This window comes from Microcaecilia unicolor, chromosome 10, assembly GCF_901765095.1.
Source record: "Microcaecilia unicolor chromosome 10, aMicUni1.1, whole genome shotgun sequence".
Taxonomy (NCBI): domain Eukaryota; kingdom Metazoa; phylum Chordata; class Amphibia; order Gymnophiona; family Siphonopidae; genus Microcaecilia; species Microcaecilia unicolor.
In genome coordinates, this window is record NC_044040.1 from 188,948,535 (window position 1) to 188,969,050 (window position 20,516).

The following is a 20,516-nucleotide window of genomic DNA, read 5'->3' on the forward strand; positions in this document are numbered from 1 at the left end:
TTCCATCCTAAACTAAAAGCCCTGAACAAATTCTTGGTCAAAGAAAGGTTCAGGATGATTTCCCTGAGCACCCTTCCTCCCATGATCCATGAAAAAGACTGGCTATGCTCTCTGGACTTAAGGGATGCCTATACCCACATTTCGATACTTCCAAGTCACAGGAAGTATCTCAGATTTCAAATAGGGAAATACCACTACCAGTTCCGAGTTCTACCATTTGGCTTCGCTTCAGCTCCCAAGGTGTTCCTCAAGTACCTAGCGGAAGCCTACGTGTTTTCTTATCTGGACGATTGGCTGGTCAAGAGCACATCGCTGGAGGAAGCGATGGAGTCAATGCTCCTATTTGGGTGTTAGAGCTGCTAGAGTTCATGATAAACTGTCCTCAGAGAACACCTGCTACAGATGAGTAACTTGGCTTTATACCAGGGGTGTAGCCAGACAGCAGATTTTGGGTGGGCCTAGGCAAGAATTGGGTGGGCACCAAGTGTTCTTCCCCCCTCAAAAAAAAAAAAAAAAATCTCAGCTGGTGGGAAAACGCTTCTTTCCACCTTGGCAGCAGGAATGCACTGAAAACTGAGCATGCGCAGGTGCCGGTGACGTGGAGAGTAGCGTTTTTGTTACCATCAGGGGGAAATCTTCAGCTTGCGGAGCTTGGGATTCCCACCAGTTACCACTAAACATGTGCTACTGTTGGGTGGGCCTGAGCCATAACCCAAGCCCACCTGTGGCTATGCTACTGCTTTATACACATATTTTTCATGCAAACTTTAACGCCTTCTTTATAGAATTACCCCAATATTACTTACCACATTGGCATTCTTCCTTAGTATCGTCAAATTCTGAAGAACTATTTTCTAAACAGATAAAACAGGAAGACAGTATAAAATCACTTGAATCTGCTGGGGTTCCAATATCTAATTTAGACTGCATACAAAATATATTTAGTAAACATTTACTCTTATGGCACAAGATCTTTTTAAATGCATGTTTCACATTCTGTACTGCATTCTCATGAAGGAATTAAGATGAAGATCAGATTTTTGTTTTTTGTTTTTTTTTAAGTGAGAGTCCTATCATCAAAAAGATAATTGCATCTAACAATATTACTGCTAGTAAGTCATTAAGGGGCCATTTTACTAAAGCGTAGCGCACTAACAGAATTTGCATGTGCTAAATGCTAAGATGCCTGTAGGTATAGAATGGGCTTCTTAGGATTTAGGGGCCCTTTTACCAGAGGCGTAGCTACTATGGGGCCATAGGGGCCTGGGCCCCCGTAGATTTAGCCCTGGACCCCCTGCCGACGACCCTCTCAACCCCCCTCCCGCCACCAACCTGCCGTCGCCGTCTGCTACCTTTGCTGGCGGGGGACCCCAACCCCCGCCAGCCGAAGTCTTCTTCCCTCGTTTGGTTTCTGAGTCTGACGTCCTGATGTCAGACTCACACAAACAGAACGAAGCCCTGCAGATCGCAAGGCTTCGTTCTGTTTCTGTGAGTCTGACGTCCTGCACGTTGTACGTGCAGGACGTCAGACTCAGAAACTAAACGAGAAAAGAAGACTTCAGCTGGCGGGGTTGGGGTCCCCCACCAGGAAAGGTAGGCGACGGCGACAGCAGGTGGGGTCGAGAGGGTCGTCGGCAGGGGGGGGGTCAAAGTTGGTGGTCATGCTGGCGGCGGCGGGGGGTGTCGGCAATGGCGGCGGGGGGGGGGCTAAAATGTGCCCCCTCACCTCAGGCTCTGGACCCCCCTCCCACCGAAGTCTGGCTACGTCCCTGCCTTTTACTACCCGGTGGTAGGGCTACCACTAGGTTTCCATGCAGGAAATTGGCTTGTGGCGCGCGCTATTTCCAGCGCTAGGAATTTTTTTTAAACCCTGTTACCACCAGGTTAGCGCTACAACCCTCACTCTCTCCTAAATAGGAGGCGGTAAGGGCTCCAGTAGTAAATGGCCGCTCAACAATTTTTAAATTACCACACAGCCATTCACTGCTCCTTTAACACAAAAAAACTCACCAGCAGAGGTAGAAGGTGGCCTCGATGTACGGCAATCCCGTGCACTGACACCACCATGGGCCACCGTTTGCCGTCGTTTGGTAAAAGGGGCCTTTAGGGGTCCTTTTACAAAGGCGCACTGATAAATGGCTTACGGTAGTGTAGGTGCGGGTTTTGGACACTTGCCAATCCATTTTTTTTTAGCGCGCCTGTAAAAAAAAAAAAAAGGCCTTTTTGTAAAACTTTTTGACAAAAATGGACGTGCGGCAAAATGAAAATTACCGTGCTTCCATTTTGGGTCTGAGACCTTACCGCCAGGTATTGACCTAGCGGTAAAGACTCACGCGGTAACCGGGCGGTAATGACCTACATGCGCCAAATGCCACTTGGCGGCCATCCGTTACGCGCACCTGAAAATGAAAAAAATATTTTTCAGATGCGTATCAGACGCGGGCCAAAAATGAAATTACCGCAAGAGCCACGTGGTAGTCGGGCGGTTACTCTATTTTGGCGCGCATAGATACTTATGCCGCTTAGTAAAAGGGCCCCTGAGTGCGCTAATTCTGTTCATGCATGCTAAGCTTTAGTAAAGGGGCCCCTAAGGGTCCTGTTTACTAAATTGCAGTGAGTCCTGGTCTTACCACTTGGTTGCTGCAAAAATTAACACATGCTATCAGCACAACTCTGTGATAACTGTTGGAGCTATACTGGGTCACAAACATGCAGTACACATCCTATTTCATTACTGTTAGTGAGAAAACATCCCCCCATAGTAGATACTGAATTACCTTTTTGTTCCAAGCAGCTGGCATCTTCTCCACTGAAAGATAATATATCCAAACTTTGAATACAGCCCAGAGCTTTCTGCTTTCTTTCCCTACTGCATTCATCTGGAAATTCATCTTAAACATGAACCCCGGGATGAGATAATGCTCTTAAACAACAATTGCTCCAATTACTGTTAATAATAGATGTGAGATTCAAAAACAACATGGCATGATGTTTAAAAACAGGACAAGAGACACCTGAATGTATGAAGGCAGACTCTCACATCTGAGATACAATCAAAACATGGCAACTCACTAGTCAAAGTGGGAAAAAAAGAAATGTCATAATAGCAGACAGCAAGCAGAATGACTGAAATTCTGAGGCAGTTAATCAGTGGCGTAGCAAGGGGGGGGCGGGAGGGGCGGTCTGCCCCGGGTGTCAGCTCAGGGTGGGTGCTCCCTGCCAGCTCCCCCCCCTCGGTGCATCGACACCCCCCCACCCCGACCAGCTCCCACACCCTACCTTTAAAAAGAATATCGGAATCCGAGGCGAGGCGCAGCGCCTCGCGCCTGCCCTGCACATAAAAGAAATGTGGACCGTCGGGCCTTCCCTCGCTCTATCTGTCCCGCCCTTGCAGAAATAGGAAGTTGCGTCAGCGGAGGGCGGGACAGATAGAGCGAGGGAAGGCCCGACGGTCCACATTTCTTTTACGTGCAGGGCAGGCGCGAGGCGCTGCGCCTCGCCTCGTATTCCGATATTGTTTTTAAAGGTAGGGTGCGGGAGCTGGTCGGGGTGGGGGGGTGTCGATGCGCCGAGGGGGGGGATGTCATCGTGCTGCACCCGGGGGGGGTGCAACGGCGAACCGCCACGCCCCGGGTGGCAGCCCCCCCTGCTACGCCACTGCAGTTAATCTATCACATATCTATTATCTAAAAACTAGTAAAAAAAGGCCCGTTTCTGACACAAATGAAACGGGCGCTAGCAAGGTTTTCCTCGGAGTGTGTATGTTTGGGAGAGTGTATGTGAGAGTGACTGTTTGAGAGTCAGAGTGAAAGTGTGAGTGTGTGAGAGAGAGAGTGAGTCTGGGTGTGAGTGTGTTTGTGAGAGAGTGTGTGTGTGAGAATGAGAGTGTGTGCAAGTGTGTATGTGAGACACAGTGTGAGAGAGAGTGTGTGTGTGTGGGCGAGAGAGAGAGTGTGTGTGAGACACAGATTCTCTGTGAGAGTGAGTGTATGAGACCAAGCGAGTGTGTGAGTGACTGTGTGGCACATAGAGAGTGAATGTGATACAGTGTGAGATAGAGTGTGTGAGAGTGAGAGTCAGAAAGACATTGTATATGAGAGAGAGAGTGTGAGCCCTGCCCTCCCAATCCATGCCCATCTGTCCCCTGCCAACTCCATTCATCCTTTTCCAGCAATTTCCCTCTCTCCCTGAGCCCTGCCCTCCCAATCCATGCCCATCCATGCTCCTCTGTCACCTGTCCTCTCCATTCATCCCTATCCAGGAATTTCCCTCTCTCCCTGAGGCCTGCCCTGCAATCCATATCCATCCATGCCCATGTGTCCCCTCCATTCATCCCTATCCAGCAATTCCCCTCTCTCCCTGAGCTCTGCCCTCCCAATCCATGCCCATCCATGCTCCTCTGTCCCCTGCCCCCTCCATTCATCCGTTTCCAGCAATTTCTCTCTCTCCCTGAGGCCTGCCCTCCCAATCCATGCCCATCCATGTTCCTCTGTCACCTGCCCCCTCCATTCATCCCTATCCAGCAATTCCCCTCTCTCCTTGAGGCCTGCCCTGCAATCCATATCCATCCATGCCCATATGTCCCCTCCATTCATCCCTATCCAGCAATTCCCCTCTCCCTGAGTCCTGCCCTTCCAATCCATGCCCATCCATGCTCCTCTGTCACCTGGCCCCTCCATTCATCCCTATCCAGCAATTCCCCTCTCTCCCTGAGGCCTGCCCTGCAATCCATATGCATCCATGCCCATCTGTCCCCTCCATTCATCCCTATCCAGCAATTCCCCTCTCCCTGAGTCCTGCCCTTCCAATCCATGCCCATCCATGCTCCTCTGTCACCTGGCCCCTCCATTCATCCCTATCCAGCAATTCCCCTCTCTCCCTGAGGCCTGCCCTGCAATCCATATCCATCCATGCCCATCTGTCCCTTCGATTCATCCCTATCCAGCAATTCCCCTCTCTCCCTGAGTCCTGCCCTCCCAATCCATGGCCATCCATGCTCCTCTATCCCCTGCCGCCTCCATTCATCCTTTTCCAGCAAGTCCCCTCTCTCCCTTCCATGACCCCCCCTCGCATCCATGTTCCTCTCTCTCCCATGTCCCAGCCTGGCCCGCCCTCTTCTCCCCCCCCCTTCGCATCCATGCTGTCGTTTCTCCCCTGGCCTCCCGCTCCCATTGTTCTACTTTACTGGCCACCCTCTTCTCTCCCCCCAACATCCGTGTTTGTTTTTTTTATTCTTTTTAAATTTACCTCCGTGGCGGTTCCGGCAGTGAAGCGTCAGGGAAGGAGGCGGTGCTCCCGACGTCTAGGTTTCCCTTCGCTGTGTTCCACCTTCTTTTGACGTCATCCTTGACGTCAGAAGGCGGAACACAGCGAAGGGAAGGCTAGACGTCGGGAGCGCCGCCTCCTTCCCTGACGCTTCGCTGCCGAGCGATGCGATTGGTTGAGTGTCATTGCTCCGCCCTCGACGTCATCACGTTTGACGCGTGGGCGGGGCAGACACAAAGCGATCTCACCCCCTTCACTTTTAGAATGTTGAGTAAGTGAGGCTTCATTAGAACGTTGGAGGTGCGTTTTATATAGAGATATCTTTTCAAGCAGGAACTAGGATGGGATGGCCAGGGCTTTTTCCCAGGCACCAGGAGGAGTGGCCTAGTGGTTCAAATCTCACTGCTGGCTGGGCAATTGGAGAAAGTGTCAGGGAGAGGTGAGAGGAAGAGAAGTCAGGATGGTGCAGAGGAGGAGAAAGAGAGAAAAAGATGCCAGGATGTGGGGGAAGGGGAGGGGAAGTGAGAGAGAAAGAGATGCCAGGATGGCTCTAATCCCACTGCTGCTCCTTGTGACCTTGGACAAGTCACTTAACCCTCCATTGCCTCAGGTACAAACTTAGATTGTGAGCCCTCCAGGGCCAGGAAAATACCCACTCTACCTGAATATAACTCAGTTTGAACTACTACTGAAAAAGGCATGAGCAAAATTCAAATAAAATAAACACATAAATTTTAGACAGCGCAAGAAGAGGGTCAGGGAAGAGAGAGAAAAATATTGTGTTTGCTCCCACTTGCTACTCGCCACCACTGCAGCTTTGGCCTTGTATTTGAAGTGGCCTAGTGGTTAGAGCACCAGTCTTGCAATCCTGAGGTGGTCGGTTCAAATCCTGCTGCTGCTTAGTCACTTAACCCTCCGTTGCCTCAAGTACAAACTTTGATTGTGAGCCCTCCTGGGACAGAGAAATATCCAGTGTAACTGAATGTAACTCACCTTGAGCTACTACTGAAAACGGTGTGAGCAAAATCTAAATAAATAAATAAACTGATTTCAAACTGTTATATTACTGTCATATAACTGATATAGAATGAAAGGGATAGCACATAAATGCAAGGGGCCATTTACAGGATACAGCATTGGAGTGTCAAGGGTAGAATTTCCACTCACGCACACAAGTTATAGAATACTATTCATGATGCACCCCCTAGGCACATTTACACAATCGCAGTTATGCCAGCTCTACAGTTGATGTGACCTCAGGTGCATAAATGTTAGGTGCATCAATGCCGGATTATACTAGTATTCTATAATAAGAACATAAGTGTTGCTATACTGGGACAGACCGAAGGTCCATCAAGCCCAGCATCATGTTTCCAACAGTGGTCAATTCAGGTTACAAGAACCTGACAAGATCTCAAAAACAGAACAACACATTTTATGCTGCTTATCACTGTAAAGTGAGATAACGACACTAGCAAAATTTAGAAATACAGTAATTATAGAGAGGAGGAGGAGTGCGAGTCTATGATTAAAAAGACACACACAAGCTAAGACTCACCGTAAAGGTGAAGTGGAATCAGCTGTGGTGGATATATGAGACTCCCCCTTCATTACTAGTTAACAAAACGATTACCATAAAGGCGAGCATTACTCTGAACATATTCTCTACTTCTAGTGAAATTGTAAGTACAAACAGTATAAGTAGAGAGGAGCCACATATATTTGACAGGCATCCTAGAAATAAGCAGTGGATTTTCCCCAAGTCCATTTTAATGGCTTATGGACTTTTAGGAAGCTATCGAAATCTTTTTTTAAACCCCGCTAACCTAACTGCTTTTACTGTATTCTCTGGCACAGAACCGCAGAGTTTAAATCACACATTGAGCGAAGAAATATTTTCTCCGATTTTGTTTTAAATTTACTGCTTTGTAGCTTCATTGCATGCCCCCTAGTATTTTTGGAAAGCGTAAACAAGCGATTCACGTCTACCCATTCTACTCCACTCATTTTATAGACCTCTATTGTATCTCCTCAGCCGTCTTTTCACCAAGATAAAGAGCCCTAACCGCTTTAGCCTTTATCATTTTCGTCACCCTTCTCTGTACCTTTTCTAATTCCACTATATCTTTTTTGAGATGCGGTGACTAGAATTGGACACAGTATTCGAGGTGCGGTCGCTCCATGGACCCAATACAAAGGCATTATAACATCCTCATTTTTGTTTTCTATTCCTTTCCTAATAATACCTAACATTCTATTTGCTTTCTTAGCCGCCACCACACACACTGAGCAGAGGGCTTCAACGTATCAACAATGACACCTACATCCCTTTCCTGGTCTGTGACTCCTAATGTGGAACTTTGCATCACAGAACTATAGTTCGTGTTCCTCTTTCCCAAATGCATCTTGCTCAAATTAAACATCATCTGCCATTTGGATGCCCAGTCTCCCAGTCTCATAAAGTCCTCTTGTAATTTTCACAATCCTCTTGCAATTTAACAACTTTGAATAACTTTTGTGTCATAAGCAAATTTAGGGGTCCATTTACAAAGGAATGCTGAAAAATGGTTTGCAGTAGTGTAGGCGAGAGTTTTGGGCGTGCGCCAATCCATTTTTCAGCACACCTGTAAAAAAGGCTTTTTTTTCCAAAAATGGACATGTGGCAAAATCAAAATTGCCACGCGTCCATTTTGGGTCTGAGACCTCACCGCCAGCCATAGACCTAGCAGTAAAGAATTTGGGTGGTAATGACCTATGTGCATCAGATGCCACTTAGCGCGCATCCGCTACGCACGCCAGAAAATAAAAAAATGTTTTTCAGACACGCATAGCGGACGCACCCCAAAACTGAAATTACCGCAAGGGCCACACGGTAACCGGGCGGTAACCCCAATTTGACATGCTCTGGGCGCGCATAGGCGACTATGCGGCTTAGTAAAAGGTGCCCTTAATTACCTCACTAGTTACTCCCATCTCTAGATCATTTATAAATATGTTAAAAAAACCAGCGGTCCCAGCAAAGACCTTTGGGGAACCCCACTATCTAACCTTCTCCATTGAGAATAATGACCATTTAACCCTACTCTCCGTTTTCTATCTTTTAACCAGTTTTTAATCCACAATAGAACACTACCTCCTATCCTCACGAGACTCAAATTTCCTCTGGAGTCTTTCATGGAATCTGGGAACCTAAATGCTGTTATAGAACAGACTCTCACTGTGCAGCATCAGGATGCCTAAAAAGTGCACCAGTTATAGAATTGCTGCCAGTGTCTCTAACATAAAAAATGTCAGCTTTCATAAGCATTGTTGTTTTTTTTTAATCGCTATTTGTTACTTTAGTATTGTACATTGTGTTAAGCACACATAATAAACTTACAAAAATAGCCATAACCACAGTAGAAGAAACATAAGCAATTACAAATTCATATATTACAAAACCATTGACATGTCTCAAAGGGCCCCTTTTATAAAATGGCGGTAAGCCCAATGCGGGCTTACCGCTCACTAAACAGGAAGTACCATCGGGCTACCACAGCATGTCATAGTATAGGGCATTGGGCAGATGTGTATGTAACTCCTAATTACTGCCAATTGTGCCAATTAACTCCAATTAATGCCAATAATTGGTGGTTCAAGTTTAATATCCCAAACACTCATTAGTAAAATGCTCTTTGTTGAAAAATAACTTATCCACAGTCAACGTTTATCACATCCAAAGCTACGTTGCAAAATCAATTCAAATTTGTATGAATTTTTCTAAAGGGGATCATCAGAGTATCCTGCGGCACACACCATGTGGGAACTACGTCCCTTTGTGATAATGGTGTGGTGCAAACTGTCATAGATCCATTATCCTTGATTGCACCACACCATTATCACAAAGGGACATAGTTCCCACATGGTGCGTGCCGCAGGATACTCTGATGATCCCCTTTAGAAAAATTCATACAAATGTGAATTGATTTTGCAACGTAGCTTTGGATGTGATAAACGTTGACTGTGGATAAGTTATTTTTCAACAAAGAGTATTTTACTGATGAGTGTTTGGGATATTAAACTTGAATTACTGTGTATTGAGTCCCCACACAATTACTACTACTACTTAACATTTCTAGAGCGCTACTAGGGTTACGCAGCGCTGTACAATAAATCTACGGTCTTTTAAATTAGATTTTGGTGGAGGGGCTTGTGTGTTTCAATGACTTAGAGGGCTATGCTGAAGGCTTACCCATATCAGACAGGCCTCTGAGGAGAAAGCAGACAAAGAGTGTCCCAAACTGGGAGAGTGGTAAGATGGTGACCTGAAGTTCATATGCCCAACGGCCCAGCTGCCCTCAGAAGTTTTATCTTCTTTACGTAAATTTCCTCTCTGCAATTGCAGTTACCTTAACTGAGAGGAAGGGGACAACCGGCAGTCAGCCGCTGATGGCCAGCGTTTTATCCCCTGAGCAGCAAGTGCAGGACCGCTGCACGACGAACTGCCCACAAATGAAAGGGTTGGCGAGTCCTTTGATTAGCGCCGGCGAAGGAGCGTCGATGCTCTTGGACCTGGAAAAAACTCCATCGCTCCCGAATTATTCAACCACCATGCCCAAAGGAGTGGAGGAGTGAGTTAGAGGTATATGCTGAAACGGAGGACGTTTACAGCAGAACCCGAATCGGCGGAACCACTCCTAAACACCTATGAGAAATCAACTTGGAGTTTTTGGCTCCCGTGGAGGTTACATTGAATATCATCTGGAAGGTGCTTTGGGACCTAACGGTGGCAGTAAATAATTTTGTTTCAGATATAATTTTATTAGAGTTACATGGACAATTCAACTGAATTCTTTGAGAGTAAAAAATTGATATAACAAATGATTCTACATGAGCAAGAAGTGGTTATGATTTTAAAATGATAATAGACCAGAGATTTTGAATAATAAAATGAATATTATTATAGATGATTAATATCGAGATTATTGTTTTTCCCAGAGTTCCGGGTATGACTCCTAAAGTTTTCCTCAGAAATATTTCCTCAAATTATTACTTTAAAAGGAGTGAAGCCTGTGAAAACTGAGATTACTTTAATCAGTGGGATTTGAATTAGAGACTTGAGTATATGTATTGTTAAATAACTTCTGGTTTTTAAAAGAGAAAGAATGTAATCAGATGTATTATTTCTAACTAATATTGGACAATAAGTATGTTTTTCAATGAAATGATTTGACTATACACCGTATTGGCCTTGAAGAAGCCAACCAGATGATCAATGTGGAATAATGAATTAGACGAGTAATATCTGGGGATAATCAGGTTAATACCACGGTTTTCTTTTGTCTGTTTACTGTTTAATTGATCTCCTTATCTTGTTTCACTCTCCCTATTTAGTGGTCTAAGGAACAGAATAGAATTACCTGACTGAAATAATTCCTACATATTACTTTCTCTGTATTTCCAGCAAGTTGTTTTATCGCTTGTAAAAATTTAAATGGGTATAAATAAAAAAAATTTTAAAATAAAATAATAAAAATAAATTAGATTTTTCAAATAATTGGTTGTTAGCACCTAACTGACTGGTTAGTTTATGTGACAACTGGGATACATGCCCAAATTTGGGCATCCAACTTTGGGTGACCTATATAGGATTTGGGGGAGTGACCAGGAGAATCAATTCAGATACCCAAATGTGTGCCTCCTAAACTCTCCCAAACTGGAGATTATGTCACTATGAAATCCATTCAAGAAATACTTGATGGATGTATTAAACACAGCTGCTGATGATATAAATAAACTCATTTTCTACCAGGAGGTAGACAAAGTAAATGACCAGAATGCCACATGATGGCGCTCAGCTATGCATTGATAGTCCTGATTTAACTAGTCTTGTGCAAAGACCAGCACAGGAAAAACACAACTCGGCCACTTTGTAGGTTTCACTTTTATCTGAACAAGATCTGAGTGTGGTTAAACATTTTTGTTTTACAAAGGCCAAGTTCTTTTCATGGGTCAATCAATCTAGGTGTTTTCCAGATCGTGCTGAAGTGGCACAGGAAAAAAGGACAAATGTTTCTGGTGATGTGCCAGGAGACTTAAGCTTTTGGCCTACGGTACCCCAGTAATATATACACAAATTTCAAAATGCAAGTAATTTTTCCTAGATGCAATCATCAGTTCTGGCACTGATGATAACATTTTGTGACAGCATTATCAGACAGGGGTTATGGTCAATGATTAAATACCTTATTGTAGGTTCTTAATTTTACTGAGGTCTTTCTACAGATTATGGACTAATCATTAACCTTATTAGTTATGTTTTTCTTTGTCCTCAATTTTGCTTCTTATCATGGCTCACTGATTGGTAATTTGAATGGTTTTGTTCAAGGTTCTCATCAGTGGCGTTCCCAGCCTGGATGGCACCCGGGGTGGATCGCCGATGCGCCCCCCCCCCCGCCTGTGAAATGACACCTCCCCCCCCCCCAGTGAAATGACACCCCCCGGGGCAGAGGGAGCTGCAGCGAACGAGCAAAGTTAGCGAAGTCGGAGCCCACAGGCGCGCGCCGCGGCACCCCCACCCCCAGTAGCTTGCACCTGGGGCAGACCGCCCCCACCGCCCCCCCCCCTTGGTATGCCACTGGTTCTCATAATGATGTTTTCTGAAACTCCTAAAAAAGAAGATGTAGATGCAGTATTTCACACTATTGGCTTGTAAAGACCACCAGGCCATTAGGTATAAAATTACATATTTTAGGATTATTTGTCCATTAGGTGCTGGTGGAACAGCAAATACCAACTGATGAAAGCATGTTAAGGACAAAGAAGGCAATTTTAAAAGCCACTACTGCACAAAAGTAATGTTTTATGCAGGAAATGAGTGTTTATAAAAGTTTGCATCTGATATACATGTAAGATGACATGCATAAAACCTGTACATGTGTTAACTTTATCTGACCTGAGAAGATGCATTCTCAGGAGCAAAGTTGGGGAGAAGTCTGCATTTATGCAAATGCTTTTAAGAATATGCACAAAAACAATTTGTATATACCAAAACGTAAAACTAAGCACATACATTCTATGAGGTAATTTTTAAAATGGAAGTAGGTTAACATTGCAGCAATATTTGGACTCACACCCCACTAGTTAGCCATCTGAGCACAATATTATGATCCCTTTTTCCCCTTTCTTCCCTTTCTTAATTTTACCCTCTGTCCTTCGTTTTCTCCTCCAAGTTATTACCTATTTTTTACACAACTTCCATTTTTATATATCTGCTGTATACTTAATTCGAATTAATTCATTTTTATTAGTTATATGTTTGTTATCATATAGTTCATCTTGTGGAATGGAAGTTACATTCTATTTTGTAATGAATTTGGATGGATGTTTTATTGAAACTAATAAAAATAATACAAATGAAAATGGAAGTAGGCACACACTTTTGTTTTGCAAATTCACTGGCAAAAAACTTAAAAAATTTTGTTTGATAAATTTTAGGTTGTATTTTAATGTTTTACATCATTTTGTAATTCCTCATTTTTGTATTGCGTTATCTTATTTTGTTAACCACCTAGAACCTCTTGCTGGGACAAATGCGGTCTATAAATTGCAAATTACATTACATTAGATTAGATTAGATACTATTTAAGTGTGCCCTCAGTTACAAAAACTACCCTCAAAACGACTTAGGCACTCCATTCCTGTGATTCTGACATTTACTTTTGATGTGCTATAAACTAATTTTTATACTATTGCTAACCAAAGGGTCCTTTTACTAAGCTGCAGTAAGCCACTAGCGTGCGCTTACCACAGCTTGAAAGGATTTACTGCAGGACACACTGAGGTGTTTCACGGCAATTTTGCACACTGCACGTGCACATTTATTTTTTTTCATGGAGGGAGCGTGTCTGAGATGTGGAGAGTGGGCGTTTTTAAGCTAATCAGTTAGCGCATCAGCAATGTCGACGTGCTGTTTGATTAGCATGTGATTAGCAAATGAGCCCTTAACGCCTATAAAATGGGTGGCGGTAAGGGCTGAAACGCTCATCTTCTTTAATGGCCATGCAGTAATGGCAACATTAGCATGTGGCCATTAGTGCTGGAAATCAGAAATTGACCATTTCCCTGCTGCGAGAAGAAATGGCCATAGTGTGTGGGAAAGACCCATGTAAGGACACACTAAGGCCATTTTTCCCTGCACGCTTGTAAAAGGACCCCAAATGCCTCAGCTTGCTTTTTATTTTCATTCATTTATTTTTTTTTTATGGAAAATTCCACATGTGATGACAATGCAGTAATGTTTTGAACCCCTTCCAATATACTGTGACACACTTCAGACCTACATAACGCTTGAAAAGCCTCTTGGCTTTTCAACCACAAAAAATGAACAGATACAGGGGTGTAACCAGATGACCAATGGACTTCACTCCCCCCCCCCCTCCCAGTTCCCCTCCAGTTTGCTCCTCTCTCCACCCCTCTCTGCCCACAAACCCCAAATATTAAATACTTGAGCTGGTGGGGATCCCCAAACCCTGCCAGCTGAAGATTTCCTCCTCCTCGAGCAGCCAGCACTCTTCCAAACCGCAGCCGGCAGCACATGCCTCAAACTGATGCTGTTGCCGGCAGGCCGTGCATGCTCAGTGCTTTGGCATGTATGAAAACTGAGCATGTGCAGAAGGGCCGGTCTCAGTGTCAGCTCAAGGCAAGGGCTGCTGGCTGACATTTGGAATCGTTCTCTTCCTCTCCATCCTTCCTACTCCTTACCCCTCCCAATCTCTTCTCCTTTTGCTCATCCTATCTTTGTTTACCTCTCCATGCTCAATTTACATATCCTTAAAACCCCACCACTACTATGTTTACTACAACTTGTAACATTCTCCTTCAAGACTTTGTAATTCTATTTACTATGTAAGCCGCATTGAACCTGCTATGTGTGGGAAAGCGCGGGGTACAAATGTAATTAATAAAAATAATAATCTTCAGCTGGCAAGGTCTGGAGATCCCCACCAGCCACAGCAAAAGTGTCCCAATTTTGGGTGGGCCTCAGTCCAAAGTGGATGAGCCCTAGCCCACCCAGGCCCATCTGTGGCCTACACCACTGAACAGATACCTTCTACTTTATTTACATAAGGTTTAAACATATGTCCATATCACCATGAATATGATATAATTGAAAAATAATTATGTTTGAGTTTGACCACTCTCATCTGGCCTTATGTATTTATACCTAAAGTGATCTGAACACTATAACATACTATTAAAAAGCTGAGATCTGGCAATGTTTCTATGCACAAGGGCAAGTTATTAAAGTTATTTCTCCTTGGACCAAAAGATCAGATGTGTGGTGGACGTATATGCCTCATTTAACCAAACCTTTATACAGACTAATAATAATATGTTATGTTCTTGTCTTCACTTTATTAGGCATAATGTATCATGGTTCACTGTAAGAATACGTTGTGCTGCCTCTCTTTTATAAATATTTGATGGATAGTCCCTGGACTGCTTGGTCTGGAACTCACTACCATTCAGATTTGATATTTCAGGCCTGCTATTCAGCCAGAGGTGGGTAGCGTATTTGCTATCCATCCCTGGTGTTAAACCCTGATGTTCAATGCTGGGTTATATCCAGTGACTGGTATAGAATACCCGGGTTTAGTTTAGCTGTTAAAATGTTAGCTGGTTATACTAATATTCAATATTAACCAGTTAATACTTTAGTAGTCAAAGATAAGCCAGTTATTTAACTAACCTATTTTGACTAATCTATATAACTAGTCAAATACTACAAAACTTTTTTGTACAAAGTGGTAGTATCATACCATAGGTACCCAATCATTAAAAGAACCTCCAGGCCAACAATTAGACTAGAAGAAAATTACATAGAGTCACTACATGGATCTGAGTTAGTCTCACAGCGTCAAATATAAGGGGACGCTGTGAGAACTTTAGAACCCTGTGTGAGAGGAAGTATATATATATATATATAATATTGTTGGCGGCTTTTTTAAAAACAAGAAAGACTCAAAGATTCAGACCCTTTAATTAGAGTCCTTACCTTGGTTTTGAACATTTAATCCACACCTTTAAGAGAGATGGTGCTTTGGTTTTGGAAACTTAGTTTATATTTTCTGGTGGACAGAGCCTGATAAGTGGTGGGATTGGCAGGACCACACACACTAACCAATAGTCCAAACTCACTTGTGCCATTGATAAGAATACCTGGAGGTTACAGGTCAAAGATAAAATATAGGGGTTCTATAGAGGGTTTGGATGGAAGCCTAGCACTTAAGGGGAGGTACACCTGGAGCTTGAGGAGCAGCACTTTTGTTTGATTTTTTTTTGTATTGCTTTTGTTTGATTTTTTTTTCAGGATGATGGCGTCAGCAGAAGCCTTCATGAAATGGGTTGTGGACCAAATGAAGGCCCAGCAAGAGGAAATGGACCTCCGGTTGTTCAAGACCCTTGAACAGCAGACACAAGGTTGTTTAAGGCCCTTGAACAGCAGGCACAAAATAAATGACCATTGCTACAGTTGTTAAGAGACACAAGCTTGGAATTGCAGAACTGAGAGAACCAACGGGACTCTGAAGTGAGGCAGTTTGATGGAGCAGTTGAGTTCTCTTAGGGGGACTGGCCTAGGGGGCTGCCTCTCACTAAGATGGGATGGAGGACGACACAAAAGCATTCTTGACTACTTTTGAGTGTGTGGTCACGGCTGCCTAGTGGCCTTTGGACCAATAGGAAATCATTTTGGCACCCTATTTAATAGGGGAGGACCAAGCTGCCTACAGGGCTTTAGACACCACCCAGACCTTGGATTATAGAGAAGTGAAGGCAGCTATTCAGGATAGGTTGGGCTTCACACCAGAAAGCAGAAGGTTTAGGGCCCATACCGTTCAGAAAGGGGATCAACCTCAGGCAGTGGTACAGCAGTTGATGGATTTAGCCTCTCAATGGTTGGAACCAGCCCAGAAATCCCCACACGACTTGGTTAAAACCATAGTCTTGGAACAATTTCTGACCATTTTACCATCCCCTGTAAAATCCTGGGTTACTGGGAAAGGACCAGGATCCGTTGAGGAGGCTATCTTGCTAGTGGAGAAATATATGGAGGCTGAACAGGAGGTACTCACCCTCAAGAAATCCCAAACATCCCTTGCAGGAAAAGAAAAAAAAAACTAAAATCCATAGGGAGGAGGCTGGGGATTATAACAAGGAAGGGAGGGCCTTCACCTGGGGAGTTGGGTAAAGTGGGAAAGTGTGAGCAGCCATTTATGCCAGGAGACACGCCCTAGTTATAGGTGTTTCACTTGTGCTAAAAGAACCGGGGAACAATAGGAAAAAGAAGAGCAAAGAGATGGAAAGGGTTAGTTCCCCCAGGTAAGGTAGAAGCTTTGGGAGAGGACGCTATGAATTGATTTCACTGTTTTCCTGAGGAGCAGGCAAAGGATCCCTCACTGAGAGAGTGTTGGGACAAAGTAAGGGATCCAGGGGAGAGGGAGGCCAATAACAAACCATACTTTATTAAGGAGAATAACCTGTATCGGGTAGCCAATAAAAAAGTAAAGGGGGAACATGCATAACTATTAATTCTCGAAGTGTTTAGGAGAACCATGCTGACCCTAGCTCATGCACACCCACTGGCAGGTCATTTGGGGGTGCATGGGACAATGATTCTTCTGGCCAAAGGTTTATGAGAAGGTAAGGGAATACTGCTGGTCCTGTGCAAAATGTCAAAAAGTACCCCAGTAACTGCTAGAAAAATGTCCTCTTATCCCTCTTCCCTTAAGTGAATGGCCTATGGCTAGGGTGAATGCTAACATTGTAGAGCCCCTAAAATGTTAACCAACCATACTAATATTCAGTATTAACCAGTTAATACTTTAGTAGTCAAAGATATGCATGCAACTTAACTGACTTATTTTAACTACTCTAAGTTGCTAATCAGATGCTGAGAAACCCTTTTATAAATTGGTAGCATAGTACTATGTACAACCACTCATGAAAATCACCTGTAAACCAAGAATCAAAACAAAGCCACACATAGGCATACATGGATCTGAGTTAGTCTCAAAGCATCCCCTTACATTTAAGGTGAGAACTTTAGAACACCCCCCCCCCCCCCCCCCCCCCGTGCAGGAGGAAGTAGCAGTCAGGGATGCAATGTGTAAGGTGATGGGGGGGAAAGACTAACCTTTCTGAGAGATGCTAACATAATTCCCTGATAGCTGAGTATGACAGACAACTGCCCAGGAACTGATTATAATAACCCAAATTTGCATATAATATACACAGGTGGATGCTGGAGACTTGTGGGAATTCACCCTACCTCAAGGGAGGGATCAACAACTAGAAAATAGGGGACAGGGACAGAAAATGTCTGGTTTGTTTTTTCTAGCCAAAACAGTGTTCTGCTGCTCCTGTAAGCAAAGAGTGTTTTAGTAGCAATCTGTCCACTGCATACTATTCAGAAGCAGCACAAGAGCTTTATGTAAATCTAATCAATTGTGTTTCTGAATCAGAACTGGGCTTTCTCTTAAATTGTAAAATAGGTCTCTCTGGAACTGGTGCTGCCAGAATCAATCCAAACCAGGGACACTGATTTCCTGACTTTCAGTAGTGGCTAATACAAAGGAAAACGTCTTACCTGCCAGGAACTGCAGAACACTAGGTAAGAGTTTGCAAGGAGGAGGGAATTCTTAAGGGAAAATGAAAATCCCAGGGCAAAATACACAAAGTCACTGTGCACACAGAATCCCTATTTTCCTACAATCATACATTCTTATTTCTTAGCATCATGTGTCTAAGATGAAAATCTTGCCAGCATGACTCCTTAAAGAGAGTGCCCTTTTTCATTAAAGAAAAAGTGGGTCCCAGGTATTAAAAAAAAAATATATTTATTATTATTATTATTATTTTAAGGGTACCATATTCCCTTTTCCTACCACTGGCTGCCTCTCTATTTAAAAATTTGTTTTATTGTATTGTTAACCACCATGATCTGTACATGCCAGGCGGTATACTAAATTTTTATAATACACATAAACATACTTTAATCTTGCAAGCTGGATCAACAGAAATCAGAGCTGACTTAACTTCCTAAACAAACTTACAAAAACACACTGAGAAGTTATAGTAGAGAAAGGGGATGGGACTTGATATACTGCCTTTCTGTGGTTACAATCAAAGTGGTTTACATATTACATACAAGGCACTTATTTTGTACCTAGGGCAATGGAGGGTTAAATGCCCAGAGTCACAAGCAGCTGAAGTGGGAATTGATCCCAGGTTCTCATGCCCACTAGGCTATTCCTCCATTCCATATTACTTGATGAAAGACTGGTAGATGATGGCCTACCCTGCAAATCCAACCGATTCCACAGCTGGATCAAAATCGGAAGATAAGAACAGCTCTTTGTATTTATTGGACTTCTCCGGGTTCTCTCAATTTGGAAACACTGCATCTTCCAGCCAGTGCTACTGAGCAATATTTTTCTCATTGCTCAGGGCAGCTGTCCAGCTAACTCAACTGATAACCATTTCTAAACTCTCTCGTTTCTAATAAGAGTATTATGTGACAATAAAACCAAAGCCTTACTTTTTTGAACATTTGCAAATTTCTTAATCACCTGTACAGCACAGGTCAATTCCCATTTTAAATTCCTCCAATTTTCAATAACCACTCGTTTAAACTTTACACCTGACGCAGAAGTTGAGCTGGGAAAACCCCTTAATAAATCAGTCCCGCAAGCGAGAGAAAGATCCTAAGAGTAAGTAGCGTCCGTTCAGCACTCACAGTGACTCCCTAGAGATGTCCTCTTAGCCTCAAATCCACGCTGCTCGTTTCTTTTCCCATAACCCAGGACGAAATAGTTACAATGGACAGCAGCTGTCAATTCTATTGTAGCTCCTGTCCTGTGGCATTTACTTCGCATTCGCTGCAAATGCTCTTCAAATTAAGCGGGATTCTTCGTCTGGGTTTGGGCCACCGGTACACGGGACATTGCAGCGAGTTCCTTCGTCTTCCCAGCTGCGCTCTCCCTTTCCGTGCAGTGCTTGCTCTTCTCTGACAGGTCCATAGGAGCTACCTAGCTCTGTGGGTACACGCCCGTTATTGAACAGACTCCTTGGAGGTGTCCAGGTAGAGGTCATTAATTTCTGTTGGGTTTAGCACCCCCAATAATTTTGAAAAGTTGGCTCTTATGGCCGGGTCAGACAGCATCCCTCCAGCACTCGTGCGCTCTCCTCACCGCCTCTCTAGTCTTTTGTGAATCCCAGTGACGACTCGGCCGCGCGCCCCTCTTCACAACGCACGAGACAGACAGGTAGTTTTATCCCTGTCCACGCGGGCTCGCCTCTCACTGCAGTGCAATGCATGGACTCTAAATATAGGAGCTGCACCTGAACAAGCTCCCTCCCGCCCGCGCGCAGTCACCTCATCGCCACTTAAAGAGGAGCTGCCACTGGTCGCGTGCGTGCGTGCGCGCGCGCCATTCCTCTTAGCAGTACACAACACTACTGTGGTTCTAATCCACCCCCTTCCGCACGCTCATTTCTTGCCTTCTCCGTGCAGCGCACGGACCCCCCCACATATGCAGAAACTGTACCTGGCCACGCGCCCCTCCTTCCAGTATTGCGGTTTTCTTCTATCGCCGTCTGCGCGCTCACCTCATCATGTCTCCTCCTACACGACTTTTGCAGGTCTGCATCCCTGCAGCGCCCACGCGCTCCCCTCACGGCCGTGCCACCCATGATCGCGCGCCCCCCTCTTCACCCTATGAGGCGCATTTATTCCACCCTGCGCTCGTGCCGCTCACCTCAGTTCCTTTCCTTGCCTAGGGCAGTCGCTGCTCGTCGTCATTCTGCTGCTGCTTTTCCCGCAGGTGATGCTTCTGTTCTCGCTCACACAACAAGCCGGGAGAAGAAACAAGAAAGCTGCAGAAAACGAAAGTGTACTTCTGCTTTTTCAGCAGTGATGGCGCGCTGTCGCCTTCCCGCCTAGTACTCCTATAAAAGCAGATAAAAGAAACTAGACGCCGACGGCCGGAAAGAGTCGCTTCCCCACCCCCCCCCCTTTCCTAAGAAGATGGAACTGCCGCGCAATCTGAATTAGAAACAGGGACAGCAGGCATAATGGAGTTTCACAATGTAATACTGTCAGATATGTAGGTATAATATATTGTATTTTGCTTGGTCCAGTAAAAAATATCACAATCTGTTTACATCAACAGTTTTTAATAGACTAAAAGTGCTGTATACTGCTGGAACAG

The 20,516-nt window shown here is 44.4% G+C and overlaps 1 protein-coding gene across 1 annotated transcript in view; it reads right to left on the minus strand.

Annotated features, from left to right (window-relative positions):
- Positions 1 to 20,132, minus strand: part of LOC115478369 — a 112,754-nt gene extending 92,622 nt beyond the window's left edge. The window contains exons 1-3 of the mRNA XM_030215670.1: positions 20,064 to 20,132; positions 2,778 to 2,809; positions 807 to 854 (exon numbers count right to left, since the gene is read on the minus strand). Of these exons, the coding sequence (XP_030071530.1) occupies positions 807 to 854; positions 2,778 to 2,809; positions 20,064 to 20,107 (124 nt within the window). The 5' untranslated portion in view covers positions 20,108 to 20,132. The remainder of the gene's footprint in view (positions 1 to 806; positions 855 to 2,777; positions 2,810 to 20,063) is intronic.
- Positions 20,133 to 20,516: the final 384 nt, after the last annotated feature.